The 26,659-nt window shown below is 32.2% G+C and overlaps 4 protein-coding genes and 1 long non-coding RNA gene across 9 annotated transcripts; 2 read left to right on the forward strand and 3 right to left on the reverse strand.

Moving 5' to 3' along the window:
• Positions 1-2,808: 2,808 nt before the first annotated feature.
• Positions 2,809-3,904, forward strand: LOC118037547 (heme-binding-like protein At3g10130, chloroplastic). The gene has a single exon (XM_035043541.2). It carries the CDS (start codon positions 3,130-3,132, stop codon positions 3,739-3,741), a length of 612 nt encoding a protein of 203 aa, XP_034899432.1. The 5' UTR covers positions 2,809-3,129; the 3' UTR covers positions 3,742-3,904.
• A 434-nt stretch (positions 3,905-4,338) lies between these two features.
• Positions 4,339-5,596, reverse strand: LOC118037548 (protein transport protein yos1). The gene is made up of 2 exons (XM_035043542.2): positions 5,424-5,596; positions 4,339-4,773 (listed from the first exon to the last, which is right to left on the reverse strand). The coding sequence occupies exon 2, from the start codon at positions 4,768-4,770 to the stop codon at positions 4,537-4,539; it is 234 nt and encodes a 77-aa protein (XP_034899433.1). The 5' UTR covers positions 4,771-4,773; positions 5,424-5,596; the 3' UTR covers positions 4,339-4,536.
• A 784-nt stretch (positions 5,597-6,380) lies between these two features.
• LOC118037549 (fructokinase-like 1, chloroplastic) lies at positions 6,381-9,594 on the forward strand. 4 transcript variants are annotated; one of them, XR_012168111.1, is made up of 3 exons: positions 6,381-7,218; positions 7,628-8,533; positions 9,262-9,594. XR_012168111.1 is itself a non-coding variant. In XM_035043544.2 (2 exons), the coding sequence occupies exons 1-2, from the start codon at positions 6,454-6,456 to the stop codon at positions 8,318-8,320; spliced, it is 1,458 nt and encodes a 485-aa protein (XP_034899435.1). In that variant the 5' UTR covers positions 6,381-6,453; the 3' UTR covers positions 8,321-8,611. The 4 variants fall into 4 exon arrangements, 1 of the variants encoding a protein (XP_034899435.1); XR_012168112.1 differs by having other exon boundaries at positions 9,340-9,594; XR_004685628.2 differs by lacking the exon at positions 9,262-9,594 and adding an exon at positions 9,045-9,242.
• An 854-nt stretch (positions 9,595-10,448) lies between these two features.
• On the reverse strand, positions 10,449-14,426 carry LOC118037550 (O-fucosyltransferase 19). Of its 2 annotated transcripts, none has more exons than XM_035043546.2 (8): positions 13,642-14,426; positions 12,764-12,836; positions 12,598-12,665; positions 12,413-12,501; positions 12,184-12,316; positions 11,864-12,096; positions 11,280-11,756; positions 10,449-11,177 (listed from the first exon to the last, which is right to left on the reverse strand). In XM_035043546.2, exons 1-8 carry the CDS (start codon positions 14,206-14,208, stop codon positions 10,895-10,897), a joined length of 1,923 nt encoding a protein of 640 aa, XP_034899437.1. In that variant the 5' UTR covers positions 14,209-14,426; the 3' UTR covers positions 10,449-10,894. The 2 variants fall into 2 exon arrangements, with proteins under 2 accessions (XP_034899437.1, XP_034899436.1); XM_035043545.2 differs by having other exon boundaries at positions 12,764-12,839.
• Positions 14,427-23,393: 8,967 nt separating this feature from the next.
• LOC118037551 (uncharacterized) lies at positions 23,394-25,681 on the reverse strand. The gene is made up of 3 exons (XR_004685629.2): positions 25,410-25,681; positions 24,198-24,531; positions 23,394-23,817 (listed from the first exon to the last, which is right to left on the reverse strand). It is a non-coding gene; the product is annotated as an uncharacterized lncRNA (long non-coding RNA).
• Positions 25,682-26,659: the final 978 nt, after the last annotated feature.

Here is a 26,659-nt window from a genome sequence, read left to right on the forward strand (position 1 = left end):
AAAGCTTCGCTTCTGACATAAAATGTTATGGCGGCATGTTCTCATGATATGATGGTCATATTTATATATAATAGATGGGAAGGAACAACTAATAATTCATGTGTATTTATGATGCATTATCTTTGAAAGGAAATATTTCATGATATTATGTTCTCATGAAAAAATTTACATATCAAGTTATATTTCTAATGCATATGTCATCATGATTTTTTGACTTATAAAACTCTAGAAATGGATTAAAAGTTGAAGCTATGTCCGGGCTACAGAAACTCATGTATAAGAATTATATTCCTATGTTTTAGCTTTTTAGAAAGGCAAAGAATATTTAAAAGAGAATTATGTAGCTCTAATAATTTCCTAAAAACCAAATTTTTTTTTCTAGTTTAACTAGATGAGACCAATGAAAAAGAGTTGTTATATAGGTTTAGCCCATTATTTGCCTCTAAATATAGTTTATATTTATTGGAAAGAAAATGAACAACAAATAGGATATTAACCAAGAAATAAATGGTTGATTAAAAGATTATCTATCATATCAATAACTTTATTCCACATCCATTTAAATGGAGTTCGGTAATTATATTAAAATTGATATAATTCATAAAAACAATAAAATTCATTTCCTGTGAAAATAATATATAAAAAAGTAAATTATAAATTAGTTCAAATTATTGATTAATTAATTTCTATATTTTAAAATCTATTTAGAATTAGATTATTTTTTCTAATTTCATGTTCTTGTTCAATTTATTTTGTTTTTCGGTTTTAAGACATATAAAAGCAAAAAAAATAGATAATATGAAAAGATTGATTAGAGAAGAAAATATTTACTTGAACAACAATATTAATAAATTAATCATAGTCTGGTCAATGAATTAACTAATTAGTTTTTAAAACTAGCAGGATTATTCAATTTGTTTTGAAAAAACTAGGGACTAATTCATAACTTACTCTAATAAAAATTGCAATTAACTAAACTTAACTAATGAATATGAGATAAACAGTTCTAATATAATTACCAAAACAACTAAAACACTCATCGTTTATTAGCCACTTTTTTCCTTCTTGGTCCTTGAAACTTTGTCTCCCTTTGCTTTGAATCACTAAAAAATATTACTTTTTTAATATGTTTTTCAATTTATGTTGACATAGTTCTATTTATTATCATCTATTTTGATTTGCGTGCTCTCACATAATGTGTTGTTGAATATTTCATAAAAAAAAAAATATCAATTTTAAAATAATGAATTTTAGGTTGTTCTTATAATAAAAATCAAAATACCAAAGAGCATTATTTACATTGTAAATAAGAGAACCTTATCCTACTTACACTATTCAAATGGTACAGAAATATTCAATTTGATCCCTCAAGTTTCACTTTTATGTCTAATCCCTATTCTATAGGATTTTTACATTTCAGTCTTTAAGTTTGTTTTTTATGTTTCAGTCATTAGATATCTAAAGAAAAGAGATAAAAGTTATCATAAAAAAAAAAAGATAAAGAGAGAAAGAAAAGCTCTTGGATGACTAAATTTTTTCCATGAATAATCATGATTTTGATATTTCTAGGTGTGTCTTTAAAAGAAAAAATCAATGAAGGTGGTTTCTATTTCAATGATGCTTGAAAAGGTATATTAAAAATCAATTTTTTTTTTAATTTGATTTAGATTTGAGTGTTTTTATTCAATTAAAAGTGTTTGATGGTTAAGAATGAGGTTTTAGAGGTCCATACAATATATTTTCTCATGTTTTTGAGTTAACAAAAATTTAAAATTTAAGTTTTCAGAATCCAAAATATATATATATATATATATATATATATAAAAGGAAGTTTCTGAAAAATCCAAGGCTATTAAACTTGGTGTGCAAGATACAATCATATTTGGGCTTTATAATTCTAGAAGCACAAGCCAAACTTTGCATCCTTGGTATGCCTTTGCCTTTTATAAATGGCCCTTAAATGTTTTATATTCTTATATTTTTTTGACATTTTATAATAAAATTCATTCTAAATAAATTTATTATAATGATATTTAAATAATTATCTAATGTTTCATAATTTTCAAATAATATTAAAGCTTCTAGTAATATTAACAATTTTTTTTTAAATAATTATATATGAACTTAATATGTGTGATTTTTTAAAAACATATCTTCGGAATAAAACATCTATTTTTTTAATTGTAAAGTGTTTATATGATTTTTTCTCAAATTTACATTCTATATTTCTTTATACATAGGCATAAAAATTATTTATTTATGATTTTTTTTATTGATACTTTATTTTAAGATTGTGATAAGTTTTAACTTAAAAACAATATTTTTGATAAAAAAAAATACATGTTTTTGTAAAAAAAAAAAACGGAAAACACATGAATATAAAAATGAAGTTTTGATTAAAAATATTTATTTTTTCCTTCCTACTTCAACTCAATAGAATTTTTTCAAATTTATATTTTAATTGCCTTCCATTTGTACACAATAAACCACATTGCTATAAAAAACATTTTTTAAAATAAAAAAACACATGAATATTAAAAAAATCATTTTTTCTACAGGATATAAATTATGTTTTTCTTACAAATATCCATTTTCATTTTTGAATAACTAAATAAAAAAGTCAAAAGCTAGAAATTAATTTGATATCAAGAAATATATTAATAAAATCACCACCTTTTTGTTTTTTATGTATTAGAAATTAATTTGAAATCATGCCTGAAGTGTACCGCATGATGAAATGAATAGTTTTTAAAACTTATATTTAAAAAAAAATAAAAAAACTAGCAAAACACTCTTGTAGCTACGTGGAAACTCTGCCTCCACCTTAACATGAGCTGTGAATCGTTGCCGATGTGAAATGGTAAGCTCCTCTTCTCTCTTGAAATGGTGGACAAATATAGTCCACAAACGCATCCTCAAATTCTCTCCACTAAATCATTCCAAACCAAAGATCTGACCCCCTTCTCCAAGCAACATCATCCAGTCCCAATCACAAGTACCTCGAACAATCCACTACTTTAAATGGGAAGCTGCTTTGCTAAACCCTACAAAAACTACCACATCCTCCCTGATCTTTATTACCCAGGTCTTGTTTCTCACAACCCAATAGTTTTAGCTTAGCTCCTTGAAATGGGAATGGTTCTTGGAAGGATTACTGTAGAAACTCCAGAATATGAAGTAATTCAATCCTCAAATGATTACGAAATCCGCAAATACGCTCCATCAGTCCTTGCAGAAGTCACATATGATCCATCTCAATTCGATGGGAAGAAAGATGGCGGGTTCATGATTTTGGCTAATTATATTGGTGCCCTGGGCAATCCACAGAACACCAAGCCTGAAAAGATAGCCATGACAGCTCCAGTTATAACTAAAACTGGCGGTGGAAGTGAAAAGATTGCCATGACAGCTCCTGTTGTGACTAAAGAGGGTAGTGGAGAGGGGGAGAAGATGGTGACGATGCAGTTTGTGTTGCCTGCTAAGTATAAGAAGGCAGAGGAGGCACCCAAGCCTGTGGATGAGAGGGTTGTGATAAGGGAAGAAGGGGTGAGGAAATATGGGGTGGTAAAGTTTGGAGGTGTGGCAACCGAGCAGGCGGTGGCAGAAAGAGTGGAGAAGCTGAAGAAGAGCCTGGAGAGAGATGGGCTTAAGGTGATTGGAGAATTTTTGCTGGCAAGGTATAATCCACCCTGGACTTTGCCGCCTTTGAGGACTAATGAGGTTATGATCCCAATTGAGTGAACCCAAAGATATGGTCGTTGCAAGGGTTCTAATGTCAATTGATTCAAGTCCTACTGTTAGTGTTTTATAGGAAAAGTATTTCCAGATAAATAATGAATGTTGTTATCCACAAGACATATTAGATTACTTTAATCTATTTCGAAGTTTAAATTTGTGTTTTCTACTGCTATGTCTTGCAGCAACCATTTCACTGGGCAATTTCACTTTCTTCCTTTCTTTTCCTGATGAATACACGTTATTCCTCAAACGATGTAATGCTAGCTAGTCCTTTTAAAGGATGGATGATTTAAACTTACAAGTTCCAGGCAGGATCGATCCTACTTTTCAGTATCCATATTACAGCCAATCTGCTTCACATTTTATACTTCATTGACACTTGAAAGCAGTGCTAATAAATTACCTGTTCCTTCTACCTATTACCATTGGATTGTAAGATGATGACCACTGCTAAGACTACCATCATCCCTAGACAATGCTGACTCCTGATTCAAAAGAACATCCATTTCATCCTGTCTCCTTGAAGTGATCTTAAATGTAACACTCTAGTTTAGTAATTTCATTGAGGTTAACGAGTAGATGGACAGAAACAGCCAGGGATTAAAGATACAAAAGAGGTGACAGATAAGTTACTAGAGAGCAGCTACTGTTCTGTTGTACAGAAGAAAAAAGAAAGAAAAAACTCTGGGAGTTCGGTGTGCACAGCACAACCCTCGAGTGGGAAAGAACGAGACTGTCATACTTCGTTGTACAAACACAAGAGACTTGCCAAGCTATGAACTATTTTCTTCCTCATCCTCAACCAGAGACCAGCTTCACTATGATAACGATGATGTTTAGAAGTATAAGCGGCAGTCTCATAAATTGGCAAGCATGTACGAGCCCGATAATCTGCCCCTTGAGTGAATTTCTTGTGCTTCCTCGGAGTTCTGCCAGTGTCCATCCCCTTGGAGCAAGGAACCTATCTTCATTAAGTATGGCTAATGCATTTGCGAAAAGCAGAATACCTTCCAGAAAAGTCCATAAGCCCATTATCTGCAAGATACCAAGGTTCATCTTCTAATTTTCAGGACAAACACATTTTAGCTGCTATGATTACACAGGTTTATCCTAAATACACTTGTGCGACAAGCATAAATTTGATTCCCAGCAAAAGCTTCAAACAAGTATGATGAGTTTATGTATCTTTTGCTTGCTTTCCAATAACATTCATGTGGCAAAACTCACAGTGTCTATCACTCTGCAAATAACACAAGCATATGTGCGAAAACCATCTTCTTTTCTTTGCTTCCCTGAGCTAAAGCAATCTAAATTCCACTCAAGTACATGTAAGATTTCAATCAACAGCTTCAGAAATATACTAATTTACAACAAGATGCAAAAAAAAAAAAAAAAAAAAACCATTTTAATCAGAAGTTCTGATAAATATCCCAACTTGATCAAATTATTAGACGCTAGTATTTCATGGAGCTGTTTCAGTTATTTACTCAGAATTGACTGTAAGCTTTAATCTCATCGAAGCTTAAACAAGAAAACAAAAGGGGAGAGAGAGAAATTTCAGAACCCAAAACGACTACCAATCGATGTCTTTTAACCCAAAACAGAGTTGTTTTTGTTCGTGTTCAGAACAATAAATAGATAGATGGAGAGGAAGGGAGGGAGGGAGGGAGAGAGAGATTCTTCACCTTTTAACCCAAACGGTTCTTTCTTCAAGATACTATCAACGAAGATGATGAACACAGAGCAGCAGCTGAAAAAATAAAAACATGAAGATTCTTTTCTTCTTCTTCTTCTTCTTCTTCTTCGCCAGACAAACCCACGAAGGAAATAACTAGGAATCTCCGACTTCCTTTGATTCCTCAATTCTCATTGGTCATCACACCAAAGACGGCAAACCTCAATAAATAAATAAAGTCCCCAACCTATAAGTTTATTTTTCATTAGATACCCAGCCTATTCTTTTTATCTCAATTAGATCCCTAATAAGTTAATGAATTCTTCATTAGATTCCTCTATTAGTTACTTTAGTTAATAATATTGGAAATTATTCACATAATTTCTCTTCCCTCAATTAAGAACCAAAATATTTAATATTATTTATCCTGAAGATATAAGAGGTGCCGATTCACATCCTCTAATTAAAATTAAATAAATAATTGAACATATATTACTATATGTGTTGACAATTAAAGATTTTTTACATATGATAGAACATTATATATATATATATATATATATAAAATGTAGAAATTTGAAATTTTTTATACATTCGGTTTATCACAAGGTTTAAAATGAGAACCTTAGAGAAGAAAATGATTTTTTTAAAAGAAAAAAAACAGAGAGAAATTGTGTAAGTTTTATTTAATGTTTTTATTAATTGAAAATGATGGAAGGATCTATTGAGAATTTATTAATACATTAGAGACCCAGCCAAGACACAAACAGAGAGAAACAAAAAGAGTTGAGGACCTAATTTATTCTACCCCTTAAGGCTGGGGACTTTTACGAGGTTTTCCAAACTTTTTCAATCGTACGGTCACCATGCTCTTGCTTGCATATCCGGTAGCTTTACAAGCCGTTGGATAAAGGATCCGGAAAAATAAGTCCGCCCGACCCGAATTAGTTGATTTACAACCCGATAGAATTTCGGAGACAAAAATGGACAAACCCTGAAAAAATAAAAAACAAAACCATTGAGCCGCTAAACCCACTACCATGGCCTGTTTTCTTCTACTTCCACACTACAATCCCTCAACCCCACAATTTCCAAAACCTAAACCACCACCTTTTTTTCATAATAGTGCTAAGTACCCTCCATTAATCAAGCTAAACCCACCAAAAGCGTCTGCCACAAATGGGGCTGTTGACGCCCCAACTCCTTCCCGCCGTGGCCGGAAAAAGAAACCCACTACAGCTCCCACTACTGATACAGCAACTAAGAGGACCACCACCAAACGTTCAAAGAAAACTGAAGCTGAAAATGGGAGTGTTAGTGATACGGAACTGTTGGACGGTGAAGATTATGATGATGGGATTGATTTTCCTTACGAGTATCCGCCGTTGGTTTGCTGTTTTGGTGCTGTGCAGAAGGAATTTGTACCTACGGTGAGGGTACACGATAATCCTATGCACCAGGATATGTATTCGCAGTGGAAGATGTTGCAATGGGACCCACCTGAGTTTGCGAGGGCTCCAGGTGGGCCAGTGTCCAATGTGGCAATAGCGCATGCGAGGCTTGGTGGGAGGGCGGCGGTTATGGGGAAAGTTGGGGATGATGAGTTGGGAGAGGAGTTGGTGTTGATGATGAATAAGGAGAGAGTGCAGACGCGGGCGGTGAAGTTTGATGAGAACGTGAAAACGGCGTGTAGTTTTATGAAGGTTAAGTTTGGTGATGATGGGAAAATGAGGATGGAGATGGTTAAGGAGGCTGCTGAGGATTCATTGCTTAGCTCTGAATTGAACCTCTCTGTGCTTAAAGAGGTAAAACAGATGCTAAAATTTGCTCTTCTGTGTTTCGTTTTGTTCTGTTTTGCTGAGGTTTAGCTAGCTAAATGGGTTCTTGATTGACACTTGTTTGATATAATCGGAAAATTTGCACAAATGTGAATTGAATTAGATATGATTGTGTGTGTGTGTATGCTTATAATCATGTGAGTAGCTCTGCGGCTGCGTTAGCTAGCATATGTACAAAGATGTTACTAGCTTCCCTGTTTTGATAACTAGATGAATGAAGGGATATTAGAAATGGATTGCGCAATGCTACCTTCTCATATTAGGTATCCCTTTGTTCATGAAAAAAGAGAGAAGAAAAGGTATTTGAATATGCCTGGTGGGGACTGAATTTGTGACTCGTCAACAAGTAATTTATTTTCTGATGTATCCAATGCAGGCGAGGATGTTCCATTTCAATTCAGAAGCCCTAACATCACCTTCCCTGCAATCGACACTTCTTAAAGCAATTAGACTTTCTAAGAAGTCTGGAGGGCTTATATTTTATGATTTGAATTTGCCACTGCCTTTGTGGAAATCACGCAATGAGACAAGGGAAGTTATCAAGAAAGCAATGAAGGAAGCGGATTTTATTGAGGTTTCACGAACAGAGCTGGAATTTCTCTTGGATGAAGAGTGTTATGAGAGGAAAAGGAATTACAGCCCACAATACTATGCTGAAAGTTATGAGCAAACCAAGAATTGGCGAGACTGTTATCATTACACTCGTGAGGAAATCGCTCCGTTGTGGCATGATGGACTTAAGTTTTTGTTTGTGACTGATGGAACACTTGAGATTCATTACTATGGCCCTAATTTTGATGGTAAAGTGACCGGAACCGAAGATGTGCTAATAACCCCATTCACTTGTGATAGGACTGGATCTGGTGATGCTATCGTGGCTGCTCTTATGAGAAAGCTTACTACTTGCCCTGAGATGTTTGAAGATCAAGATGTTATGGAAAGGCAGCTTCGTTTTGCAGTTGCAGCAGGAATTATATCGCAATGGACAATAGGTGCAGTAAGAGGTTTTCCAACTGAAAGTGCAACACAAAACCTGAAAGAACAGGTTTATGTACCTTCAATGTGGTAGGCTGTACGTCAAAGTATCTGTGGTTTGGCTTCACTTCAGGATTGTCTTCTTAAGCTACAGGATTTGTCTCAAAAGAGAGCGACTGGCACTTTAGAAAGCACCGTTTGGTCAGAATCTGCTTCTTCTCCGTTACATACCTGAGGTGCTATGATTAGTGGATGTTTGAGATTGTGCAAACTGTAGCAGAGGAATGCATTGTACAACATTATTCTGGTAAAGATCCCTCGTTCTCTGTGTTATTAAAACAATCACTCTCTTCTGACAATTAACTTGTTTGCAATGTTTGATTCATGCGATTACTTTCTTAGAGGAGATAGATGAATACGGGAGACAAGCTCTAAATTGGAGTACGCCAATTTAGTACTCAGAAAAAGATTATTTCTATTAGCAATCCTAATTCTTGGTACCCTTGACCAGTGCCATAATCCAAGAGGTCAAATTTAGAAATTGAAAATATAATAATCAAATTATGAGATGACAATCTTGAATTTGGAAAATACAAAGGGTTAAACTTCTTAATAATAATAATAATCCAGCATAACTTGTTTTTATACCATGCTTGTACGTTCAGTTTGTGACAGGCACTCCTACAATAGATACTCCAAGTAGTTGCTAGACAACTATCCTCCTATTGATTTAGTATCACATTGACTTGAATCACACACACACACACACTAGCTTTGTTGCCTGCGCTATACTGCAATATCGGATATGGTATGTGCAGCAAATTGGCCTCAACAATGGTCCTTGTGCTAAGAAATAGAAGCAGTCAGAAAGCTACCCAGAGAAAAAAAGTGTGCATAAAATGTGCAAGACGAAAAGCATATTTGTCAAAGGAAGTCGTGATATTTCTATAGGTTTTGTGAGGGTCATGGCCATGGTCTTTATTAAAAAAGCATGAAGCAGGGCACCAAAACAAATTCTTAAGTTCATTGATGCAGCACGCATCTCCTTGGATAGCTGCAGCAGAGGAAAAGCAGAAACTATTTCTGAGTAGATCATGCTTTCAATATGAACAGCAAATTGTCCCAGACAACTGAAACCATTCTGGAGAGCTTCTGGACCTCCAAGGCATAGATCATGTTCGTGTGGATCATTGAGGGAAAAAAGCAAGCCAAAAACGTACTACGGAAACTAAAGACCGCAATAGGCAAGCTGGAAACCGAAACTTATGGTTTTAGGACCAATGACGAGTGAATTTAAACGTTGGCTGTATGCAGAAACTAAATGATGAGATAGGATGCAACCAAATATTTTGATGTGCTGTATTTAAATTTTTTTTTTTATTAATTTTAAATCAATATGTTTTTAGTGTTTTTAAATTATTTTGATATGCTGATGTAAAAAATAAAAAAAATATTATTGGTATGCATTTTAACACGAAAAATAATTTGAAAACTAACCGCAACTATATTGTCAAATAAGCTCACACGATACACTAAAAACCAATCTAGCAATTATCATTCGCGTGGTAGCAATTGGTTTTTAAATTATTTTTTATTTAAAAATATATATATTTTTTTTAATTTTTAAAATTTATATATCAAAATAATTAAAAAATATAAAAAATTAATTTTAAATAAAAAAATTGTATTTTAATCAATTTATATTTAGACTGCAATGTGAAACCGTAGCTAAATAAAAGAGAGAAAACAAAGCTTAATCAAAGCTACTATAATCTTAGACAAAAGGAAAAGGAGGATGTGATTTTCTTTCATATTTTAGTTTTGGGAAATATTTTCCTTCTCAGTTCCTTGACTTGGTTTCTGCTAGAAACTCAAATCAATTCCTTTACTTGTCAAACATAAGATGTTCTTTACCAAATGTAATATTTGTAGAATCTACATCATCGTTTTCTATAATTTCTCAATAGTTATTTTTTCACACATTTCATAAACTTGTAAGAGATGAATCTATATTAATATAGCTGATTGATTTTAAGAAAGAAATTAAAAAAAAATAAAGGAGATTAAAAAAAAACAAAGAAAGTACAGCGAAACAATAAAGATTGATAGAGGCTTTTCTGCGAAATTGTTGTATGAATGTGGAGTTACTCTCTGAAAAATTTATAACTGATAGAATCACTATTTCTCCTTGAAAAGCATAAAAACTTTCACATTCCACAGCATTGCTATGAACATTCCGAATAATTTTATTTCATGAGTAATATTTATCACATCCAATTTACAACGATGCCTGATTTGACAGCTGAATTTGATCGCCAAGAAGGATAAATCAAAATCTAATTTTGTATAAGGGAATGAAATAATCAATAAATGGAAAAAAATATATATAATCTGTAACTGACAAAATTATCTCTCTGCACATGTGTGTGTTACTGCGATGATTCACCTAAGAATTATGCCCGACTCTCTCTGCTTCTCCCTTGATTGCTCGTTCGATCCTCTGTCTAATGAAAAAGAAAAACCTGTTCTGTCACATGAGAAACCTTAAGACTTCTTGACCCTGCCGGCAGCTCCTACAATCCCCTGTCCGGGCAAAAGCTGCTCCGTGCAGGCACCCACGCTTCCACGTTTCAAGTAATGATGGATATCATATAGTCCACTGCACGAGCTACAAATTCAAGCTTAACCCCTGTCTATTCAATGCAGCCCTGTTCTTTAGTTTTACTTCATGGACAAGTTTAGGGCTCACAAATTTATCCTGGGAGCTGTTGCATACACATCCAGGAAGAGGATTTGCATAAAAGTTCTCTTCCTCCTTGGGCAATGAGCCAGCCTGCCGCCGGTATGGTGCTCCAATCCTGTCTGAATGTAAGGTTTGAACCTGTGAAGAGAATTCTTCCCAGGATAAGGTACCCTCGTCCAACTGATCAATCAGCGCAACAAAATTTCGTCTGGAATCAAATGCATTCTATCATTAGATTTGATTTTAAAAGTCCAACTTCCAACAAAGAAGAAAATTCAACGTGAATGTAAGAGTGAGTTTGTTATCTTACTTGTCTGGATTTATAGTTTTTAGAAATCCTTCAAACCTCCTATGCCCCTGCACAGCTTTGGCCATGTTTCCATCATAGGTATATATAAAGACATCACTTTCAAGAGCCACGATGTAATCCAAGGCAGCAAGACGATTTTGATACGACTTGAAAGGTTCTAATTCTTCTGCAGTTGCTAGATTAGAATGAGAGAACACATTTGGGAACTCTGCAAGGAAGGGTGCCATGCTATCACTTCCATATATCGGCCCTGCAACTATATAGATAGTTGTAGAGGATGGATAGCCCATTGCCCTGAGAAAGATAGCTGCTTCTCTAGGAGTCATCGGGCATCCACCTTGGAGCCGTCGCGCTTCACTATCAATCTCCTTCTCCTTCCAATGCGGAGTTTTATGCCTCATATCCCTTAGCTCATCGGCCTCTTCCGCGGTAAGGTTGTGGCTGCAGCCGGTGAATGCAAGCATGTCTTTCTCATATCTGTTAGTCAACATTTGAGCTGGTAAGTTGGCTATTTTTTTCCTTGTGAAATCAGATAGTGCATTTTTCCTGTAAAGAGAAAGCTGATAGAACCAGTAGATACGCACCTTAAATGCAAAGCAACATATGGCTCGCTGTTATTTCTTAGTCTATCAACCAGTTTCTTCCCAAGATCCACAATCTCCTTTGAATACTGCAGTGCTTCATAATTGGCACGGCATCTTAGCCTCTGGATGTGAGCTGCAAGGCCATTATTAGCCAGCCGTGAATCACTGTGGGTAAACCTTATAACTTTGTACTTCTTCAACAATGCAGCCATCTCCACTCTGTAGTATTTAGCCTGAAAATGAAGCAGCCAAGCTATGATTCCAATATCAGGGGAGGTTTTATGGTAATTCAAGGGGAAATGCATGTATTGTTTTCAGACCTTCGACCACGAAACAGGTGCCCTTTCAAGGGGCTTCTTGCCTGCGTAACGGGGTGGCAAATACTCAACTATATCAATATCACCTTTCAATGCTTCCATAAAGTGCCTCCAGTCAAAAATGTCTTTAAAAGTGCTGAAAGGGATTGCAAAATTGCTTGGTTTCAGCATTATAACCAGTTGAAGTTTTGAACACCAACTACACACCAGTTAGAATTACATAGAATGATACCTTGGATCCGTCCAAAACGATTCACGATCAAGAGAAGGAAGAACAAGAGTTGCATTCATTAACTTTGCAGCAGCAACCATATCACAAATCTGCACATCAATAAAAATTAGCAAATCAGCACCAGCTGGAATTGCTTTCTATGAGATATCAAACTCAGTTAGGGTGTCGTGGATACTGAAACTTACTCCTGTTCTCATTTGATTCAATCCACCATTTGCATGAACAAGAAGGTAACCATTTGTTTTCCTGGATCCTAGATCGATTTGAAATTTTCAAAAAAAAACAGTCAAGAATCCATCAAGTGCCAAGGTACTAACTAATAAGTTTTTGATACAGGAGCTAAGAACATACTTGTTTGACTTCTCGCCGGAGCTATGCACTTGTAAAAGTTGTCGCTATTGGGTTTCATCCAAATTTTTGGAGTCTGCTGCAAACAAGAAAAAACATTCAAGATAGTTGAAAAGACAAGAGTTCTTCTTCATGCATTAGTACATACAGACAAAAATTCATGATCATGCTTATGTCACAACGGCCATGGAAAGACCAGGACAGAGAGACAAAACCTAACGGTCATCCATTGAGAATTTTTTATATTTTTCTTTACATTAATTTTTTATATTTTTTAATCATAATATCTAAATAAATTTTGAAAAAATAAAAAATATTATTTTAATATATTTCTAAAAAAAACTTTGAAAAATAAATAAATTTTAAAAAATAAAAATAAAAATATTATTTTAATATATCTCTAAACAGAAAAAGCAATCTCAAACAGCGATTAAAGCAGCCCATTACGCGCAGTATAATGGTCAAAGCCACCTCTACTGGAAAATTCAATGCTTCTCTGGTTGCCATCCATTTTCTTGTGAGTCAAAAAGAAAATCAAAAGATGTTCATACCATTCCTAATTCACCACCAACGCATATTCCCTTTTTTCCCATTTTCAACTCAACCCTTAACAGAAAAATAAATAAATACACAACAAACTTCTAGATTCATACTCTTATTGTTGGCTATAAATTTAAAGAATTAATAGATTCCAAAAAAAAAACTTGGCACAATTAAAGATTCATAAAATACATTCAGATTTATAATAATAATCGTTGATTCAAATTTCATCCATAAAAAATAAAAAATAAATAAATAAACACGAAAAGTATAGGCTGTAAAGTTTCCTTCTTTTTTTTTCCAGGAACCAAACAAAAGGGAAGTGATAAAAAAGGACTTACAGGAGGAAGCTTGTCGAAAACGGGTGTGGAAATGGAAGGGTGGTGGTCGATGATGGAACGTTGAGCCCTCGCCCAATCATCCTTAAAATGTCTGAAAAGAACTAAATTACTATTTTCATGACTGTTTTCCTCCATTCGACTCCAAAACAAAACCTTCAGAAAAACCGACAAAACCGCCATTAACAATAAAACACCGAATATCTTACGACCCATGTTCTTGCCGGATCTCAAACCATGTGAAATCGTAGCTGTCAAGTCCTCCACCCCAAGCAAACACGCCTCCGGCACAAAAAAGAACAATTTCCTGCGAAGCAGAAGATACTTTATAACGGGGTGGTGGTGGCTATGATTATGATAATGGTAATAAAGGTGGGGCCCCCCAGAAGTGGAAGAGCCGTTAAGATTGTCTTCTTCGTCAGAGAACTCGTGATTATAATCAGAGAAGTTAGAGGTTCTGTCGAAGGGGGCGACCTCAACTCGTCGTCTAGTTGTAGTGGGACCCGAGTGGTTCCTTGGGCTGGCATTGGTGGAGTTACCGGTGGGACCACCGGACGACAGGGTGGTCATAAGTGGCAAGATGTTTGAGAGATCGGAGATTTGCGTTTTTTTGTCGTTGTTTTTGGTGGTGTTGGACGCGTGCGCGTGCGGTTTCTGGCTGGGATGGGAGGGAGGGAGGGAGATAGGCCGTAATGTCAGGGACAGTAGAGGTGTGTAATGGTTTTTTGGTTTTTTGGTTTTCGATTTATATTATTCCTCTCTCTCTCTCTCTCTCTCTCAGACACGCACACTGTCTTCTCTGATTCATTGAGTTATAAATATATCGGTTTTTCATGTTATTGAATGGAATGTGTAGTTTACCAGATTGACCTTTTATTTTTTTTTCAGTAAATTCATAAAAGTGGATGTTTGTGAGTTTAGTAAAAAATAAATTTGAAATTATTTTTTATTTAAAAATATATTATAATAATATTTTTTATTTTTTTAAAATTTACTCTTTGATATTATTATATATAAAAATTCAAAAACACTAAAACATAAAATTTTAAATAAAAAATAATATTTAAATAAATAATATTTTAACTACAATACCAAACACACAATTAATAACCAATTTAATCACCAATAATATTTTCATAAAATTAGTTTAAATTTCAAAGACTTATGAATGCCCTTTTGCGATCATGGGATAATTATTCAGCTATAATTCAGTAACCATGCTGCTTCTTTAAAAAAAAAAAAAAAATGATTGAGAAATGGATGGTGAATTTTCAATCGCAATTATGTTCTTTTATATAGAATGAATAAAATATGAGAAACGATTAAAATAGAAAACCCAAATTCTTTTCCATGTAATAAACTCTACCACTACGCACAAAAGAGATTTACTTCAAGATGTATTCTTATTTTTGAAGTTAATTTAGTAAGCAAATTTTGATCATGAAATTTCAAAAGTAATTAATTATATATACGTTAATTAATGGCTATGCAATTTAAAAGGAAAGGAAAGGAAAGGAAATGAGAGAAAAAAAATAATTAAATAGAATACTTGTAATGAATTTCTATTCTCTTCAATCAATGGCTAAATATGCAATTTATATGAAAAGGGCATTGCTTTGTTTGTTTCACTTTTCACAAAGTAGATCACACGCAAATTAAATTACCTTATAATAATACTATCAACTATAAGTCTACGTAATATAACCAAAATAGTAAAAAGAAAGGAAAAGAAAAACCGAGATTATACGTTTCTTCTGAAACAATAAGTTGCTTGGGTATTTAGATAAAAGGTAACTTGTGCTCCTTTTTTTATAGTAAAAAATATGTTTTTTTTAGCTTTTAAATGTGTGATTATACTTAAAATATATTATACTTGAAAAAAAAATTACCATACTTCTAAGCCAAATACAAACATTTAATATTGAGAACTAAGAATTACTTAAGGTATCTTCATTTGATTTGCGTAAAATATTTCACAAATAAAAAATATTATATATATAAAATATATATCAATAATAATGGTTGAGAAGAAATCAACAAATATATTAAATTTAAAAATTATATATATATATCAATTAATGTGAAGGTCTAGTTTCCTATAAGGCGATGAACTAGTAATATACAATCCCTATTATAGTATGTTAGTTAGAGTAATCTTTTGGTGAAGAGCACCATCATTTAAGGTAAAATAGTCTTGGCTACTTTTTTAAGCAATTACGATTTGTTCAACATTTTATTTTATTTTTCGAGGAAGCTTCGTGTGAGAATTGGCAATGGTTTTGCGAGGTAAAACTAGAAGTGGTGGCGTCAAGCACTAGGGAAGTTAAATTTACTCCCCCATTGAAACGACACCCTACCAAAACAAAACCATATTGACCGTCACCTTTTTTCTCAAATTTCTAGAAACAAAGTACATTAAGAAAATAATATACCATTACCAAAGATCATTGATTTCAATTTTATTTTTTAATAAATAATAAATTCATATTTTTAATTTAAACTATATATTTCACCAAGGTTAAGATTAGATTTTTATTGAATATAAAAAATATATCTAGATGTTGCTTATATTTTCTTTAGGTAAAATAAATTAAACTATATGAGAACTAATTTAGTGTATCTCAATTGTCTTGGTTGGTTCAAAGACAACCTGGATGACTAGTAAAAACATAATTTAAGTTAAAATAAATATTTAAAATGAGATTTTTTTCATAATATTTAATACGACAATATATTAAAAGATGAAATTAAAGGGGGGTAACCTCAAGTTAAGATATATCAAACTCATGTCTCAAGTCATAATATGAGAATAATCTAAAAGAAAATATATTAAAACAAACAACAAAACTTAATTTTCAATCAATCTAATGTTAAAGGATAAAATTAAAAGGGGAAAGTCAATTAAAAATGAAAAAAAAAAAAACTAGAGTTAATTGAGTTGACCCATTAAATTCACGGTCCGAATTATAAATCTAGAATAATTTCATAAAAAATAAATTGAAAAAAAAATATGAAGTTCAATCTTCAATAAATCTAATTTTTAATAATGAAATTAAAATTAAAAAAATAAATTAAAAAAAATATACTATTTGTAAATAGTAATATGTAAAGAGTAATACATTAAAACACTTCTTCCTTTTCTTTACACCTTTAATATTTACTCTTTCAATAATGATTCGCATATTTAATTTTTTTTATATCATACGAGATGCTATCTAAATATTAAATTTTACCCTCCTTGCTTGAAGAGCACAACTCCGCTCCGAGAAGGGTATTGATTGTCTCCTTACCAATCCATCTTTCATAATTAAAATAAAAATAAATGATTAACACCATCCTATAATTTAACTATGCACTAATTAATTAATTAATTGCTTTAAATATTTGTAATCACATCACAACAATCAATCATCAATTAAACTGAAAGCTTGATGACCTATAGATTTTTAGTCAACCGAAGCTCTAACTAATAAATTCCAGCTAAGAAGATTTTTGCTGTTCTGTTAAAGACAACTTTTTGAAATATTATTTATTTAAAAATAATATTTTTTTAAATAATTCAAAATAAATTCAGAAAGAGTTTCACGGCAGCTAAGTCATCCCAACCCAGCTATTTAAAAATGTGGTTGTACTTATTTTTCAAGGTATTTTTAATTTAGAAATTTATTAAAATAATATTTTTTTATTTTTTAAAAAATTATTTTTTAACATTAACACATCAAAATAATCTGAAAACATCAAAAAATATTAATTTAAAGTGAAAAATAAACAAATAAAATATAAATATTTAAAAACATTTTTAAAATGTAAATACAAACACTATAATTTAAAAGATCAGACACAATCCATATAATTTATATATACAGGGACATGTGAACAAAATAGGAATTCATAGCAGTAATTATCGTATACTCGAAGGGGAAGGGAAGGGGGGGATGGGTAGTTAGGACATTTCACATGAAACGTTTCCCCCCTTGTATTATCCCCCGACTCGTTCTCTGTTTTTGTCTTGGTTATACGCGGAGCGGTGTGCAGTTGTGCACGTCCCTTGACATTCCGCACCTCAACCAGAATCTTGAAACCGACACGTGGCACCCATTCTCAGCCTTCCCTTTTTTTGCCGTACGCAATTGATTACTGCAACTCCATAATTTAGATCCGTTGTCTTCCATCTTTAGCTGTTAGGACGCTGAGACATTACTCATCGCTGCCGTCATGGGACCCATTATAGTCTTAGCTGTTATTAAACTCAGCCGTTCCGGTGACAAGTTCACACGAAATCTAATTTAGAATAGATTTAAATAAAACTCTTATGGTTAGTAAAAACTGAAATGAAATAAAATAATCAATCCGAATTGATTCAATGACTTCTAAATTAATCTCACAATACAGTGGCTTGAGCTATAAATATCGTTTTTTTTTTGTTTTACTTCAAATTATCTTTGTGTTTTTTATATTTTGATGTCAAAATTTTTCTTTTAAAAGAAATATTTTTGTTAATGTATTTTTAAATAAAAAACACATTAAAAAATAACTGTTACTATATTTTTAAATATCCATATAGAACATATAGAACTTTTAGTGTAAGGATTAGGTCTAGAAAAAAATACATTAGTGTTTTCAGTTATGTTTGATATTGTGGTGTGTTATGCTATTTAAAAATAATTTAAAATGTATTATAATAATTTTTTGAAAATTTATTTTTATTTTTTACATTAAAATATCAAAATAAAAAAAATATTCAAGTACAAAACACTAATTTATATTTATACATTGAATCATCATTGGTGTTTTTAAAGTTGAAGGAGAAATCATCTTGACTTGCGAATAGAGGTTTGTCTTGGTGCGTAGAAAACTACGAGCTAGTTTCTTGATATTATTGTTAACGTTGAGATCACTGAAAAAAAGAAAAAAGAAGGAGAAATCACGGGTTCACATCACTTTGGTGGCCACAGGCAATCATTGATCCCATCACGTTTAGCTGGTGATTCATGCGTTGGATGCATTATAGTTATATGGTCGGAATTTGCCCGAGTTTCGTGTCCGAGACGGTGCCTAACGGACCAATAAAAAAGCGGCACCGAAGTGAAAATCAACGCGGAAACTTGCAAGCTTGCACGTTGTGTCCTCTTGTGCTTCCTTTTCCGTGTCTTTGCCTCTCGAGGACAGATCCCGGCGCTTGTTTGTCGTCTTTTCCGCGAGAAAAGATTATTCGATTTTGGAAGGAAATTATATATACTGGATGCTTTTAATTTGATTCTCAATAATTATACTATTATCAATCAAATATATTTTTTCTCAAATCATTTTACAAATAAAATTTTTATATATATAAAAAATCAAATCCCTTCACCATTATCATTTAGTAGTTGGTATTCACGAGGAATTTGAGAGTGTGATAATTATTTTTTAAAAAATTATTTTTAGTTATATAAATAAAATATATTTTATTTTATTATTAAAATAATTTAAAAAAAATATATAAAAAATTAATTTTACATAAAAACAAATTCACCAACCCCGTTTGTAAAGGTCAAAATTGGGAGCAATGGAGGAGTAGCAACACCACGCATGCACTCACTCTTGTGCGTTTGGCAAAGCTCACCAATCCTGGCTAAAAGAAGTTGACGGTGAAAGATTGACATTGACAAAACCCACCCCATGTATTTGAATATTAGACACTTGTACAATTTATTTATTTTTTATTTTGGAAATTTGACTTAATTTGAATTTATTAAAAATATGATATGTGTTTTTACCTTGCTGTTGTACATAAGAATGATACTCCTAATTCCCGATTTAATTTTGTTTCAATTAAAACCATACTTTAAAAGAAGTACAAAGCACACGAACCATCTCGAGATGTATGTTTTTTTTTTTTTTTATCCAAATGAATAAATGTTCTAGACATGAAAGTTTAAAATAATAATTAAAAAAAGAAATAGAATAATCTTCTTAGAATGACCATATTTAAAATATTATCACAGCATAAGTGTTCCTTGGAAGTTGGACCAGACCTTCTTGGGATTTCAAATGGTTATTTTAAAACCTCAAAATACCCGCTCATAACTATTCAATTAAAACTGTTTATATCATAAATAATTTATTAACAATACACTAAAACATTACTTTATAAATAAACAGTATTCACCCCTCATGTTCACATGTTTTAGTGCGTTCCTATAAAAAATACATTTGCTTTGTATTTTTTTATTATTAATTTTATTATTTATAGTCTATTTAGAAGTGTAATTGCTTTCAAAATATTATGATAGGTATTTTGACTCTATGCTTATCTATAGAGATGATATCATGGGAGTGGAGGATGCATTTTCTATACCCCATCTTTTCATTTTTTTTTAAGCCTCCACGATATAGTGGATATTAAAAATTAAATTTGCAAATAATAAAGAAAAAATCCCACAAAAAGCTGAAATACATTTGCAGAGAGTACGTAGCTGAAGGAAACTGTCGATAAAAATTAATTTGTCTAAATGATTAATTCATAAATCGTAGAATGGTTTTCGTGTTTCAACCTACTGCTTATTTTTTTTTGGTTTTAAAAAAATCAAATTAATATATTTTTATATATTTTTGATATATTGATGTCAAGATTAAAAAAAACAATTAAATAACTTATTTTAATATATTTTAAAAAAATATTCTACATTGTAATACCCCACATAAATATAGATATATGTAATGAAATAACGAAAGAGTAATATAATACTGAAAATAAATGTTTGGAAATCATAAAAAAGAGAAAAAAAAATGTATAATATTAATATATTATGATCTAAAAAAAAACTTATTTTAATATATTTTTTAAAAATATTCTACATCCTAAAACCCCACACAAATATAGATATATGTAATGAAATAATGAGCACGACCTCAGTGTGCTTGTCCCATCGGTATTCATGGAATCATGACAGACCACCTTCATATTCATAACACTCCCACCCTCATTTCTGATCTTGGATTTGTCGGCAACAAATTAAGATTGAGTTTTTTTTTTTTTTAATTAATGTAAGTATCCAGACCAGTTTGTACATACTCGACTAATTCTAGATTCTAAAATTAATATTATGTAAGCTTACACATGACTCGAACTTTAAATAATAGAAAAAAATAAATTTCTTGGTTCAAATCTTTTACTACCAGTCACCTATTAGATGGTTAATTAAGAATTGAGTTTTAATTCTCGTAGAAGATAGATGCTTTTATATTTTAAAAATAATTATTGTTTTTAAAATAATATTTATTTAGTATTTTTAATGATTTAATATTTTGATATTAAAAATTATGTTTAATATATTTTATAATATTTTTTTTAAAAAAACAATCAATATTACATTTCCAAACACCCCCATCGTTATCATGTCCTACCATTGTTATTTACTTTAATTTATTGGAAGGAAGCATCGTATGCCGCGCATTATTAAGCAAATTATAAGGGTTCTTCAACGTTAACCTAACTAGGCTGTGGACAGATGGAAATTGAAACCTTGTGGAATACCACCTTTTGTTCTCTTTTTTGCTGTCCACGTGACACATACAGATTAACCTCGTTTGATATTATTTTTAAAAATATTATTTTTTTATTTTAAAAAATTATTTTTGATATTTATATATATATCTAAAAATATATATAAGAGATTAATTTTAAATAAAACAAAATTTTAAATTTTACTCAACCTTTATATAGAAATAAAAGCAAATAGGCAAAGACATGTATATCGTGGCGTTGAATTACTATTTCGAGAAATAATAGTCATCTCTAGAAAAAAAATTAAAGATGACGAAAACAGTAAAGATACGTCCTTTTATATCTTTTGTTCTAAAATGATAAAAAAATTACTCTAAAATTATTTTAAAAACACATTTATTTTATATCTATGTTCATCCCTATTCCCAAACATGATTATAGCCTTTCTATTTATGTTTTTTTTTTTTTTTTTTTCCCTGTTCTGGAAATCGACTCAAGCGATAACCAGGCACGGTGCTGTGCAAGGCTTTCACAGTTGAAGCTTTTGAAGATTCATCACCTTTCCCTTTTTTTTTTTTTAGTTTAACGTGGGTGTCCGGGCCAGCTTGCGCGCACCTCGACTAATTCCACGGATCCTGAAGTTAACGACCATGTAAGATCACCTTTCCCTTCTTAGAAGCATGGATGGACACTCAAATCCTAACACATGGTGAAAAGAGGAAAAGGTATCACCAGGCTCCGATCTATAATCGGAACTGCAGGAACACAGGCTAAAATTGAAATAAAAAGGATATATCATAAAGAATTTCCAGAAACCGGTGTGCCGGCTCATCATTTATTATTTATACTTTTTAGAGTACGCCCGTAGTATTCATTCTCCTCAGTTTCTTACTTTTAATATAATTACTCTTTATCTACAAAAATAAAAATATTATCACAAATCAAAAAAATCAATTCAACAAAAAAATTTAAGTTATTAGATTAGTTTTTAATATATAATTTATGTTATTTTTAACACCTTTCTCAAATGAAAGCTCTTTGGATTTGAAACTTGCACTGAGCTATATTACCTTGTATTTAATTTTTATCAAATAAATGAGGATGGTGAGATTTAAACTCGTAACTGCTTGGTCATCAAGACTCTGATACTATGTTATAGAACTATCTCAACCCAATAGCTTAAGTTGTTAGATGAGGTTTCAGGATATGATTTATATTATTCTCAAACACACCCCTTTAAATAAAAGCCCTTTAAGCTTGAAACTTGTTTTTTGCTTGGATTATATCCACCAAGAGATAGATTTTGCATAAAAAATAGGTCAACACCTTTTTCATTAATGCTTGATAAGTTCATTATATTTTAGAAAAAATACAAAATACATTAATCTATTTCCTCTACTACCTCTCTAGCCAACGATAAGAAAGCAAAGCCGCGGTTCTCAAGCTTTCCTGTAAAAGCATTAGCTTCATCTAGACTTCAACGATAACAAATGATGTCCCCTTTTACACTTTGCACATTGATTCTAACAATCCGAGCATGTGCAGCACCTTCGTTTATTTGCTCATCCATCTTAGTCATTTTTTCTATGAGCAATATATTGGTTTTGTACAAAGTAGTATTGTTGACATTGATTTGATCCTTGTGTTTTTCCATTATTGCTAGTTTCTCGTCCAAATACTTTACCTTTTCTTGTTCTTTGTAATGTTTTATTCTCAGAATTTTTATCTCATTGTTCTTGTTATTATGTATGCTGATAAAATTAATGTTAAAAAAAAAAATCTTTTTTAATAAAGCCTCGAGTTTTGGCTTGAGCATTTTGTTTTTTGAAATATACAGAAGGTCATCTCATCACAAACTATCAAAAGATATATTCAAAATTAAAGTCTAAAATGAATATAAAAAACCATGAAAAAGCCATTTTAGTCTTACAACATGTTAATTTGATTTTCAAAATACATTATAATCAAAAGGGTGCATGTTTTGAATAACATGTTTTGGGTCTTTGAGAAAAAAACTTAATTTTCAAAAGATTTTTTCAAAAAGATATTTCTGATTTTAACAAGCTAGACTTTTGAATATAAATTTCATTTCAACAAGCTAGACTTTTGAACAGACATGACTTTGAAATATGAAAGTTGATTTCATAAGAAAGATTTGACAAACAATAAGAACATTGATCTTGCGAATTCTCCATAGAAAATCCACCAGTCAACTTGATGTTGCAATCACCGATGACAGCATTTTGCCATAAATATAAAGAGACGGAAAGAGGTAAGAAAACACCACATAGTTGCCTTTTTCAAGGGTAATATAAGATATAAATAAGATTGTCCCCTTGGAATCCACACAATCTGTATACCTCCTTGCAGTGTCGGGCACATGAAATATACAACAAAATACTGGGAAAAAAATCTTCTTGAAGATAGGAGGGCAGCTAGTTATTCTCACCCTTTGACGGAAACAAACTCCTAACACAGTAAACATACAAAATCACAGACCTCAATTTCTCCAAGCTAAGAGATTTGCCTAATTACAACTTCTACCATTCGAGGCAGAGCAAGATCTAGAAGGATAGAGAAGCCCTCTCAACAATAGCTTGAGAAGAAAACTTGTTGAGAAAGAATGAGTCAGGAAAAAGGCCAGGCTGCATTGACATGCCTGAGTTGCACAACTGGACTCCTTTGGCTCTCTGAAAAACATTTCAAATCATGAAGCTTTAAGATATGTTTAATTTCGGGGAACCACGTTGGTAGAGATGATATTATGGAGAGAGATTTGATGATAATGGTTGTGTTTTCCATTCCTAACTAGAACATTTATTTATCCATGCAATAAAAAAGAGATTGTTGCTGCATTGGCACTGTTGGAGATTTTAAAAAAAAAAACTGAAACGTGGGAAATGAACATAAACACTGACTAAACATGAAGAAGTTACTCTCAAAAACAAAGATGCGAAAGTCCAAAGACCATGGAGTTTTCATCAACATCAAAGTTTTAAGGGCAGCAGAGACAATTTTAGTCAGAAATGACCTATGACAGTCCTCCATTCCAGTATACTATTGTGCATACCTGTGCATTTCTCAACAATTTCAGAACGAGGAACTTTGGTCCGTGTTTCTTTATGAGATATAAACAGAACAGAGAACTGAGATCTTGGATCCAGCTCCGAGACGCCAAGTTCAGGTGCAGTATCCTTTCCATCAATATTCCCACCCTGATATGGCTCTGTTTCTCTAATGGTTTCCCTCTCCTCTATGAAAGTTTCTAGAGTTCCTATATATAGACATTGCAGCCTTCTATGGCATGAATCTTCCAGGTCCGAGCAGGGCAACTTCCCCAACAGCAACGATGGCCAACATGATCAATGAGAAACTCCCGAATCTCAACCTCATCCAATACTTGCCTGCAAAATAAGATTAGATCAAAACTGTGAGTAAATAAACAAGGAAAGTCTTGTTTGGAAGCTTCTCTTTTGCTTTAAAGCTTTGCCTCCCAGTGAAATAAGGTGTTGCCCCCGCCCCCCCCCCACAAAAAAGGAAAACCAACATTTGCATCTACATTTCCAGAAGGAAAATCTGCGGTTAAAATGATAAATGGACAGGCACAAAGGTAATGATATGAATAGTGCATTACAAATAAGGAGTGCTTGACCCCTCCCTCCCTCCCCCCCCTCTCTCTCTCTCTCTCTCTCTCCTCCCTCATCTACATTTCCAGAAGGAAAATCTGCGGTTAAAATGATAAATGGACAGGCACAAAGGTAATGATATGAATAGTGCATTACAAATAAGGAGTGCTCTCTCTCTCTCTCTCTCTCTCTCTCTATTTATATATATACTTATAAAATCCTTGAAGTGAGAAAGAGAAATATATTCATCATTATCGGAAACATAAATGGAATCACTGCAGGGAAAAAAAAGTGACAACAGGTGTTCTTCTTATGAAGTTCACTTCCTGACAAATTTTAACTAGAAGGGTAACTAAAGGGATAAAGAAGATTACGAAGCTTAATAACGCGAAACCCACCTCATAATTCAATGAAGCCATATAATCAAAGACAATAAAACCCAAAATACCAATTCAGGCAATGGTTTTTTTGTTTTACCTCTGAAATTCATTGCCAGTTCCACCATAGTCACCTCCTCCACCACATCCACCTTGATAGACTATGCCCCCCCCCCCCCATTTTTAAAGAAATGATGCAGATAATTTCAATCAAAATCATTCGCGTTTAGAAATCGATAAAAAAAAAAAAAAAAGAAGAGTGAATTTCAAAAATAATACCGTAAGGATGAGGGTGAGTTGAGGTGAGCAAGGCGGGGGCATGAATGGAGGACGGGTAGTAATCAGAAGAAGAAGAAGAAGCAGCCGATCGAATTTCCTCGACGCTGACTTCAGTTCCGGCCAAGGGCAATACCGAACCGGTTCTACCCACGCACTGATACGACCTCCATTTCCCGCTTTCTCCCGAAAAACAAATAAACAAGTATCTTTATTTTTTTTAAATTACTTAATTAAATTATAAAAATTCTTAGTTATTGAGAGTGCAAAAATCGGATGTCAATTAACATAAAGTTTTTAATTTTAATTTTAATTTTAATTTCTTAGTTGGTAAGGAACCAAATCCGATGATCGAAAGCAATCCTTCCGTACATGACATGACAATGAACACAGATAGATAAGCTCCACAAGGCGGGCCGCGTACACTGATTGAGTGTTTTTTTTTTTTAAAAAAGAAAATTTGTACCGTTTCATTTCTTTTCTTCGCTCTAATTAAAATGCGTTGAATTAAAAGAAAAAATAATAATATTTCCTCCTCCCTATTTTATTTGGGATAAATTGTGCCATTAGTATACAAAATCCAAAGAAATCGTAAATTAACACAATAGCAATTTATTTTCATTGAAATAGCACCTTTTTTATATATTATTAGTTACCTGCACGATGCTATAGGTTATTTTTTTTAACATAAAAAATATTAAAAAAAAATTAAAAATTAAAAATATTAGAATCTTTTTAATTCGGTAATATTAATAATAATATTAAACTTACATGACTTAAGTTTAAGTGAGTCTGACTGCAACACTGGATCCAAGAGCATTGGATGTGGGTCTAGCTATAAGAACTTGTCATAAAAATGTGATAAGAAAAATACCAAAGAAAAAAAACCAATATGAAGAAAAAACACAATGAGGACTAAGTAGAAAAAAATTAACAAGAATTAACTAACTATTTTCATTATTTAAAAATTTTATGAAAAAAATTTTCAATTAATGACACTAAATTTAATTGATAATAAATAAAAAAAATATCTATTATAGATACTATATTACTTATAAATTTTATGATTTTCAATTATGGATAAGATAATATTAAAAAATATATTTAAATTAATTTTTCTTACAGCAAAACACATTCTCAGATTGATATCTATCTTGCAACCTCAACAAAAATATTAGCGAATCCAGTAGGCATGTACTGTGATCCCTGCTTTCCATAATTATCTTGCTCTATGGTGATATTAGCGTCATAAT

This window comes from Populus alba, chromosome 16 (assembly GCF_005239225.2).
Source record: "Populus alba chromosome 16, ASM523922v2, whole genome shotgun sequence".
NCBI classification, from domain to species: Eukaryota; Viridiplantae; Streptophyta; class Magnoliopsida; order Malpighiales; family Salicaceae; genus Populus; species Populus alba.